This window comes from Triticum dicoccoides, chromosome 1A (genome assembly GCF_002162155.2).
Source record: "Triticum dicoccoides isolate Atlit2015 ecotype Zavitan chromosome 1A, WEW_v2.0, whole genome shotgun sequence".
NCBI lineage: Eukaryota > Viridiplantae > Streptophyta > Magnoliopsida > Poales > Poaceae > Triticum > Triticum dicoccoides.
In genome coordinates this window covers 478811684-478822648 of record NC_041380.1, presented here as the reverse complement: position 1 = coordinate 478822648, position 10965 = coordinate 478811684, and the positions used below count along the sequence as shown (strand labels likewise).

At 45.7% G+C, this 10965-nt stretch overlaps 1 protein-coding gene across 1 annotated transcript; it reads right to left on the bottom strand.

Moving 5' to 3' along the window:
* Positions 1 to 739: 739 nt before the first annotated feature.
* LOC119353841 lies at positions 740 to 2000 on the bottom strand (the record flags this gene model as incomplete). Its single annotated transcript, XM_037620535.1, has 3 exons — positions 740 to 1414; positions 1500 to 1702; positions 1803 to 2000. Coding segments are annotated over 3 exons (852 nt in total), but the record flags the coding sequence as incomplete, so codon positions are not given.
* Positions 2001 to 10965: the final 8965 nt, after the last annotated feature.

Below are 10965 nucleotides of genomic sequence, written 5' to 3'. Positions count from 1 at the left end.
CCTCCCCAAGGAGGGGGAATCCTTCTCCTCCTCCACTTGGTGGAAAAGGGAAGGATTCCTTCCCCTTCCCCATTCGGCCTAGGGGCCGCCATAAGGCATGGCGCCCCATGTGGGCCCCCATAGGCCTACTAGGGGTCGTCATCTTATGACGGCCCTTCATAACTTTCTTTCACAAATAAAATTCGGAATCTTTCGGATGTCTCCGGAGCCCATTCCGATGACCACTAATCATGGCCCGCAAATAATGCCACTGGCAGAGCTTCAGCAAGGCCGAAAGGGCCGTGGCCCGCCCAGCATTTTTACATTTATACACTTTTTTTTTAATTCCTAGGCCTTGGAACATCAACCCGCGTGCTATTTAGTTCTATTTGGCCAATCCAGCCCGCCCAAAAATTGGCCTCAAGCACCGCCAGTTGCCACACATATTTTTAGTAATTGTCATGCTACATCAGAGGGGAATGTCACTTGTTCAAAGTGCTCAAAAAAAGTTATTGGATTCGACGTTTGCCTCTTTCGCTCGGGAGGGTGAATGAAACAAATGATGCGCTCATGCAGACGGACGACTGTCACCGCGTTGAGGTTCGCACGTGAAATCAGACACACCATAGAGCGTTCGTAGCAGAAACCACCAAAAAAAAAAAACGATAGCAAAGCAAGCATTAGTTTTAGCGTTGCTGGCCCCGGTCGTGAAACCGTCTTTTCAACATGATGACTTGAGATCTAAACTGAAAACACGATGGCAAAGCAAGCATTAGTTTTAGCATTGCTGACTCTCTGAAGATCATAGGAGAGATCTCGATTGCAAACGTAAAGCAGCAAACAAGCATGACTGATCCTCTAAAAGTAACTGAAGAATATAGGGCCTCCGGTGAGGTCGAGCGAGACACACGTTACATCCACAAAACGGTAGAAATCACGGAGTATATCACGATCGAGATGCATGGTTTGATCGAACGGCGCGCGTCACACCTGTTCGTGTCCTTTAGGAGGAGGGTACTGCCCGTAGCCTCGTCCAGGAGGCGGGGGTAGCTGCTGCTGCTGCTGGTGGTTGGCTGTGTGCGCTCCATAGCCTTGTCCTTGTGCCGGAGGAGGGGCGTAGTGAGGGTTCGGCGCTTGGCCGTACCCCTGCCCCTGCGGAGGCTGCTGCTGGAACTGCGGCTGCCCCATGCTGATCCCGGCGGCGCCCGCCGGCATCTGCTCGCCTTCCTTGGGCGCGGCGGTGGCCGGCTGCCCGCGGAGCATGACGTAGGAGGTGAGCCCGAGGGCCGTGGCGACGAGCGTGAGCACGGCGCCGCCGGCGAAGATGCCGTCCTTGAGGACGTAGCACAGCCCGAACGGCGACGGGTCCCGCGTCCCGGTGGTGTTCCACGCCGCGCCCGTCACCAGCAGCGAGAACGCGATTATCGCCATGATCCTGCATGCATGCATGTTTTAGTCAGCAAGTAGTGGCCCGGCTAGCGAGCGCTTGCTGATTTATCCACCGAGGATCGACCACTCACCATGAGAAGACGGCGCAGACGACGCCGATGATCCGGTTGCTCTCGGAGGGGATGGCGCGGGACCTGCAGCAGCCGCAGCAGCCGCCGACGACCGCGAAGGCGATCTGGGCCACGATGAGGAAGATGGCGGCGCAGACCCCGAGCCCGAGCGCGGGGTTCTGCGGGTACAGGCACACCCCTCCATCCACGTACAAGTCCGAAACCTGCAAGATATGCATCAACAGAGTAAGTAAGACGAACACACGTGTACATGTAGTACATCAGTAGCAAGGATAGATGAACGTAGTGAGTGTGGTAGCTTACGGTGAGCTTGGTGCCCTCGGCAGAGAACCCCAGGATGGCACTCAGCACCCCGAGGGAGCCGACGACCGAGCACACGATGATCGTCTTCTGATCCATTTTCATGGCCAATGCTCTCGATGGAACCTCGACCTCTTTTGGGTTGCGGTCGACTGGCGTGCACCCGTGGTTTATATAGAGGGAGCCCGGGCCGGGCGTGCATACATGTCACCGGCGCCGACGCGCGTAGTTCGGTTGGTGCAAGCCTATGTCAAGGAAGGGCGAAACTTCTACGACCATCGCCATCACCTACGTTCTGCCCAAGTTCCGCGTAATTCCTCCATCATTACGTTTTTTACGTACGTGGGCGTAATCAAGAAAGTTACTACTGTCCTTAATTAGGAAGTTGACATGGTAGACAGCTTCGCCTTCGCGACTTATATCCATGGTTCTGCCGGCGCGGTAACTAGTACAGATAGCCATCTTATTGTTCTACTGTACATAAGTGATAGAGAATTGCGTCCGAATTGTTTCACACTGCGTCCACAGCGATGGATCTCTAGCATGCTAATTCCGTACGGTGGGGCCGAAATATCTCTTGGTTTTATCGTACCATCCATCCACGAGTGGGCCATCCAGACACTGGGGACCAATGGGTTTCGGCCCCGACGACTTTTGACCCCACAAATGGCCAGTCGATCATTTTGTTCTGTCTTGCAATGGCGTGCCGTGCTCGTTTTGGTTCCTGCGCTCCCATTCGACCGGGGTTTGCCTAAGTCTCAATTGACTTCAATTTTGTTTTTTAAGTTGACTTAGCAAGTCCTTTTGTCTCTTGGTCTTCATTGTTTTTCGACGATTACTAGATCTCGTTTCTAGCGGTGAATGGTTATCGCAGTCTTCAAAACATAGTATGGTGATGATGTTTGCAGGTTTGCCTCTCCGTATTGTTGGTTCTATGTAATTTTCAAGCTCCAACGGACGGTGTACTATCGAAGGAGAGAGAAGTCCAATATGATTTTTGATGTAATATTATTATCTTTCTCAGACATTTTGTATCTTGTTATCTTTGCATTGGATTGATTAATTGTTATCCTTGATAATTATAGAGATGCCTTTTTTCAAACAAAAAATTCTGAAGTGTTTCATGACAAAGCATTCAGTAGTTTTCTTGCAGATGATGTATTCCTGACAAGTTTTTGCTACACCTACGATTAATTGTAGACTTACAATTACAAGATGAGGTGTTAACATCTGGTTGGACGGGAGGAGCCCACACAAAAATCAAGGGGGAGGGAATTAGTGGGAGGCCGTGGAGGGGAAGTCCGTAGGGGGTTTCGTAGGAGGTTGCCCGTAAGTACGTAATTTTCGATTCTTGACTACAATGTGCTTCACGATCATTTTTAACTCCCTTTTCGTTGGATAGTTAATGGGATTCTTTAGAACCTTTGAGAGAAGGTTGAGACACTAAGGGTGGGGCTAGAGTATGACTTCTAAAGGCCTTGGTGTAAATTTTCATATTTTAGTGGTCTTTGTTGTTCACTTTTTTACAGGACATCATCAAAAGCATAGCACGATGCTCCTATCATTTCATTAAGAAATGAAACCATCAAGTTGACCCAGTTTATACAGAAACTAGACCGAAAACCAAAATGACATGATTAATTAGGGGATAATCAAGCAAACACCGTGATGATGAACTCGAGCAAACCCTAACGAAAACTAGACTCGACAACCAAACACAAACCAATGTCCGTGAGCCAAGGTGACCCATGGCAAGTGTGAAGAACCCCTTTGACAATGCCTTCACGGAGAAAATGACGCTTGTGGGCATCAAGATCATCGGCACAGATCCCCCCTTGGGACAAAGCTTTCACACTACTACAGATCCGAACCCCACTGACCGGCGAGATTGTATCATCATAGACAAGTTTCTAACCGGTAAGTGCCTCGGGGTCAATGATGACTTGCTAATCACAGGTGGGCCAACCAGTAGGTAACTGATGTTGTACTTGTTATGACTGCCAACCGGTCAGTGATAACAATTCCGTTCACCATTGCTTGCACGTGCTTTATTGAAGTATGTTACCAGCAATGCAAACGAAATTGACAGAAAAATAGGAACACAATGTACAGGCATAATCATTTATTTGCACATTGCTTTTCATAACGAAATTCACATGTACATTTACACGGTTCACAACCAACAATTCGAGAATGCTAGCCAAAGACACACACTTCACAGTTGAGCCTCTTGACAAACTAGATTTTAAACCAACAATTCGAGAATACTAGCCAAAGCTACACACACTTCACAGTTGAGCCTCTTAACAAAGTTGAGAGCGACAAATATTTTCTCACCGATCTCTCTCCTACTTCATAAACCCCTTGGCCCTGTTCTTTTGTGCAGTGCCACTAAAATGTAAGTCTGCACACAACAAAATTTGTCAAGACAATTAATATAAAATATTTATTGGTTCATTTAATACAAATTTAGTTAAGAAAATCATAACTAAGTTTATTAGACTTTGCTCAAGGATTCTCTAGGCTTCTCCAAGAAGTGGCAAGTGGATATTTGTTATGTGCTGGAGATGGCAGAATCTTCCAACACTTGCTTCGAATCCTAGGAAACTATTTACATTGCATGATTCTGCCACTTGTGCACACAACCCGTATTAGTTAATGGATTTCACTTTCGTTTGTGAAGATCCGCAACTTTGTCAACAGGATTTCACTTTCGTTTTAATTATATTATCTTATTTAGGCCATTGATGTCGCACCATAGTACAGACAAAAACAAGTTGGGCGTACAAGTTTGATGTGTAGACAAATGGCTTGAGCCAGTGGCGGAGCTAGATGCAGATTACGTCTAGGGCTGTGTTATGTTGAGTGATAAACTTCTATGATTTTCTATGCTTTGCATGAAGAAATTACAAAGGAAGTTGTTTCTAGGCCTGGGGCTATAGCCCTAGCTGCCTCAGGCCTGTCTCCGCCACTGGCTTTAGCTCAGTAACTATGTAAATGAAAGTATTATCACAAAGCCACTTATAGAACTACATATTCAACGAGTGTGCTTGTGACATGTGGGCGTAAGTTCTGATGGTGTGCATGATAAAGCTACGGTTATGGCGAAAGTTGTCTGATTGTAATAATTTGCACGTGTGTAAAGTTGTGAAGTTTGCTAAAAATGGTCAGAAGGTGGCATCAATCAAACTGGCAAAACACCGGCAGTTTGTCTGTCGTTGTCGCGGCCGTTGCATCGCTGCGCGTGGAGTCCTCCGGCCGCATGGCCGTCCAGAGACCGTTGAAGCAGTCACGCCCATCCTAGATGTGCTTTTGTGCTGCCCATCAATGCTCTGACATGCCGCCGGCCGGTTTCTTCCACCTCGCACGCAACCTGTTCGACAAAATTATTTGTTGGAGTAGGCAGTTTACATCACCAAATATACATCATCTGCTGGAGTAGGAAGTTTATATTACAAATATATATCGTCTGTTGAAGTTGACTCTTTTTTAAAATGTAAAAAACACTTTTTGATGATGTAAATTATACTGCACTCACTTTTACATCTCCAAATTTACGATGCTCTAAGAACGAAGATAGTACATCATTAGGTAGGTAGTGTTTAAATCAATACTAGTAATACTAGCCAACCATCAAATCTAATGAAGCCTTCGACGTTTACGTGTCACAAATTACTCAAGTGCGAGGTGTGTTGGCGGTGTTTTCTCCCCCTTTTGACCTAGGGAGAAAAACCTTGAACATGTCATCTAATCAAAGCCCATCACGCGTTTATGAAAAAAAAAGTCTATGTACGTTCCTTTCATAGTTACTGAGTTCAGGCCATTTGTGTACACAGCGGCTCGTTGACAGCTGTAGCAAACTTGTACTACGGCAGATGCTCGGGCCATTCGTGGTGATCTCTTTTGCCATTTGGACACACGTAGGAGTACTTGGCAGGGCGCGCTCCGTCTCTCGCGTACGCGTTTTACGACCCCAAACACACGTTATCTTTTGCTTCTGCCGTGGTGATCTGCAAGGCAGATCACTGGTTCCTAGTGGGCACGACAACGGACCGGTCGTCTGGACGTTGCGGATTTCGAGTTGGAGTTGACATCTGACACTGATGGCCTTGGCAGCTGGTTCTGACCAATTCAAACAAGTTATACCATTGACCAAATAATGTGCATGGTGATGAGCAAGTTGCCCATGTTCTTCCGGGATACACACACATGATGCGTGGCCTGTCGCTTATAACCTGCTAAAGAGGATATCGATGAACAGTACAATTGGTTGTCCAACGTATTTGGATACACAGACGGCACTTACATGACATGTATATTTTCTTCCAGTGGGTCTAGCAGACTCTCTAGCTTTTTTAAAAAAAAAAGGAAGACCATCGATCTCTGCATCTGGGCGATGCATGTAATTACTTTATTAACTATTCACAAAAGACCTTACAAAAAAATACAGCAGTAAGTCTGAAGCCACCTTCTAGGCAATATCTGTCGCTACTTATATCCAGTTGGTAAAAAGATGTTGATAGTCCGGGCTTAATATCACAGACCTCGCAGCCAAGCCTAACATTTAAGACCTGAGGCCCCAACTAAGCCACTTGCCGGATATGGGACACACACCGGTCCGGCACGCTCTCAGAGGCCGCCGCCGCCAACTGCCATCACTCCATCTTCAGAGTTGTACTGACGCATCATCCTTATCCGGTCTAGCTGCCGTCGACACCACCACGGCGGCCAATGTCACCACCTCCCTGCGCGCGAACTGCTGAGCACGCCGCGGTCGCCGCCGGTACACCTCAGCACCATGCCGCCAAGTACCACCAGCTGACGCAGCTTGAAGTCTCTGGAAGATCTGCCATGCGTAGCACCTGCTGACTAGGCATGACAAAGCATAGCACCTCTCGGTCAGGCATGACTTGACATCTCCACTAAAGCTTCGTGCAAGACGAAGCCGCTCCACCTCCTACCTCTGACTTCCAACGCTGATCCACAAACGATGCTCCCAAGAGAGAAAAGACACTGTAGTGCCGCCATCGTCCGATCTGGAAAGCCAGATCCTAGGGTTTCCCCCGAAGCAGCACAAGTGGGTCGACAATAGTTACAAGACGATGCCTTCATCAAGGTAACGGCGCAGAACGCCGCCATCGTCCGCCGTCGGCTCGGTTTTCACCGACTACGTCTCCCCGACTCGCAACCGGAACTAGATTACAGATCTTGAGATCCGATCACCCAGCCTCAGATCGACCACCTCCGACGTAGGAGATGACCAACATCGCCATAATCCTCGTGATGCGATGCAGACCTAGAATGCTTCAGCGAGCCGTCGCCGAATCCGACGAGATGCAGCAGTTTAAGGACGTAACGGCAGCCACCCGCCTAGACTCGAAGGTCCTAGATCGAGCTCGGGACGCGCCCCGACCGTCGTTGCCGCCATCTCCTACTAATCCCGCCGGAGGCAGCCAAGCCCCCCGTCGCGCCCCGGCCGCCGCTGCCTGCCATCTTCGTCAGAAGGGAGATCCAAATCAGGCCGCCGCCGCCTTAGATCTCAAGACGTCGGAGAAGGCCCGCCACCAGCGCGCCATAGGGTCTTCACCCAGTGACGTTGCCAGCAGCGGCGAAAGGAGGGGGATGCGCGGGGAGTCGAGGGGAGGTCGGGAGGTGGCCGCCCGGTGCGGCCCGGCGGCCGCCGCACGGGTTCGGGAGGGAGCTCCAGGATATGTCGAGAGGGTAAGATAGCTAGCTTCCTGTTCCTGTTACGGCGCACTAACGATTGCACAGAAGAGCTCCAGGATATGTCGATCGGGTAAGATCAAATGCATGTGCCCTACGCGTATTGGCGCTAGGACAGGCAGACAAAATTGATCAACGCGTACGCTTGGTCCCGGATTGCTGCGCTCAAGGCCCTTGTTCTTGTCCTTGTGGGAAGAAGTAAAATGGGTTTTGCTTAGCTCAAGGTCAACGTACCTAGACCTCAAGTCAAGTGTGACTCTGCGGAGGCTCGCCCGGACGCTTCGCGTGATGCGCCCCACGTTCCCTCGCAGAAACCGGGAGCTACCGCCTACCGGGAAGAAGACGGCAAGAACTCAAAACCTCACATCGGAAAGCTACCGGGGTGCTACGGAACAAACCCGAGAGCTACATTTTTTAGACAGAGAGAGGGAAAGCTCTGGCGCTTGTTCGTGCCTGGGCCTTTTCAGAGCTGGCTTTTTTATATTATATATACTAGGAAAAGTGCCCGTGCGTTGCAACGGGAGAAAAAAAATTCACGCCTCATACATACACTTAACGACATCAGCAAATCCTTGAAATCTTTCATGATGCCACGCAACAAGCAACATGGTAACTTTTCTAAAAAAACAAGCAACATGATAAGTGGTGTTGTGCAAAAACATAAAGGTGTGATGATTTTTGAAGTGAACTGAAGGTGTTTAGAATTCATTATACAACGCAAATATCTACCTAGTTGCCTATATATGTTTACGCATTTGTTGTTGTTTTTCGGTGACGCAAAAAAATATTGCATTAGAATGAAATAGCAAAGTACATTTTAGTATTTAATGATAACATGTGCATAAGTGTTTTCATATACTCCCTTCGTCCAAAATAACTTGTCCCAAGTTTGTCCCTCAAATGGATGTATCTAACACCAAATTAGTGCTAGGTATATCTCTTTGAAGGACAAGTTTTTTCGGACGGAGTGAATATACCCAGCGCATATATATGCGACGCGACGTGAATGTGTGTGTGTGTGTGTGTGTGTGTGCGCAATCATAATTCAATTCAAGACTTAATTTGGTTGCAAACATATAGGATAGCTCCACAAAAACAACCAATCTATAAGGACATATGTAATAGGCATTTCTAAAATATCTCATCATACAAAGAAGGTGTTATTTAAGTTTGCACCCTGAACGTAATTTCAAAAATTAATGATAATAGCATATTTGAAATCTACATATTTTTCTGATGAATATACCCAGCGCATATATATGCGACGCGACGCGAATGTGTGTGTGTGTGTGTGTGTGTGTGCAATCATAATTCAGTTCAAGACTTAATTTGGTTGCAAACATATAGGATAGCTCCACAAAAACAACCAATCTATAAGGACATATGTAATAGGCATTTCTAAAATATCTCATCATACAAAGAAGGTATTATTTAAGTTTGCACCCTGAACGTAATTTCAAAAATTAATGATAATAGCATATTTGAAATCTACATATTTTTCTGATGAATTTTCATATATGGCATGTCAGATTTAAAGTTAGGGTTTCAAAGATATGAAAATTTCAAAAAATAATTGATTTTTTAAAGGAAAAGGGTGGTTGTGGGAATCGAACCCAGGACCTCTAGCGCGGTAGGTCACGGAACCAACCAGTGCGCTGCTCGCCTGGTCATTGTATATGAGGGGATCTCCCCTTATTGAGCTATGAGCGAGCGCGGAAAAAAAACGTTCTTCTCACTTACCGGTGGCATTGGTGGGTAATTATTTGCAACTTTATGGGCAGTTTTAATGACGGACGGGCAGAAGCGATAGCCGCTTTATTAGTAGGTAAAGATATATAGAAAAAGACGGCGAAGTAGATGACGGTCTGGTGGCGGGCACAGCCCATTGCCCGGACTTTTTTGGGAAGAACTGTTCAGTATGTTTATTAAAAAAAGGGTCGCACTAACTGCCACACGTGTGGCAGGAAGGGAGACGCACCACCCGTCTCTAATGTAAACAGATTGCCACGTCATCGCATGTATGCATGTAGAAATCTTTTTGGATTTTTAGTTTTTAAAATGTTTTATCTCTTAAACGAAAAATTCTATTGAAAATCCGTTTTCACCATTAAATCCCTCGCAATGAGATCTTCGAAACTAGATCACATGTTGATATATTTTAATGAATTTTTTTAGATTAAAAGTTGCCATGTCTATTGCATATGAATTGCCATGATGTTTACACTGAAGTTGCCATGATATGTTTCAGTTATTTTCTTCTACATTTAAATGTAAATTTTGACATTTATAAAATGGGGAATTAAGAAACTAAACTTGCCATGAACCATAAACTAAAATTGCCATGATACATGCACGTAAAATTGCCATGGTTCATACAAAAAATAATTTTCATGGTCAAAGTACTGAAGTTGCCATCATCAAAATACTAAAATTGCCATGATCTATAAACTAAAATTGCCACATGGCAACTTTAGTTTAAGCCCTATGGCAACTGCAGTGTAAACATCGTGGCAACTTCTGGCAAAAAAAATCGTCGAAACATATCAACATGGGGTCTAGTTTTGAAGATCTCGTCGAGACGGATTTAATGGTGAAAACGGATTTTTAGTTCGCTTTTTTATTTAGGAGATACAACATTTTTAAGCCGAAAACCAAAAAAAAATCTGATGATGTCATCTATTCATACGTCGCAAAATGAGTGGTGATGGAGGCGTGTGGGTGATGTGCAAACGCCTACACGTGTGGGCGTTAATATTTCCGTAAAAAAAGTTCACGTTACATTGAAAAGTTGCTCACCATACCTTTAAAAAAATCACTGCATATAAAAAAGATTACCATGTACGAAATAAAATGCTCAGTTTGAATATAAAAAACTCACTTTATATTAAAAAAGTTCAGCTATACTAAGTAAATATGTAGTGTGTTGTTAAAAAATGTTCACCGTATATTAGAATTTTTTTTAAAAAATGCAAATGTAAAAAACGAAAAAAAATAAACTCGGAAGAAAAAAGCAAAAAACAAAAAGGAAAGGAACAAATAAAACCAGAAAGAAAAGAAAAAACAAAAACCGAAAAGAAAAAACCGCAGCGAACCAAGCAATATACACATGCACGCAACGGAGCCAGCCTGTTGCGTCTCGCCTGCTGGCGGAGGCTCCACTCTTAAGGCTTACTAGAACATGATGACGCGCGTTGCCGCGCTCGTCCAGTTTAATGGAAAATTATAGAAATGTCTACCAAACTTATAGAATTATAATGTTGTGAATATATAACTTCATCTGATGAATATTTGGTATAGTATTTTGGTGGCAATTCACTAAACTAATAACGCGGGAACTTGCAACTAGACCTATTGGGTGCAAAGCCACACAACAGAACATCATATTGGTTAGCTCGTGCCATGGGCATGGAACAAGAGTGTCTAGGCAGCTTAAGTGACATGT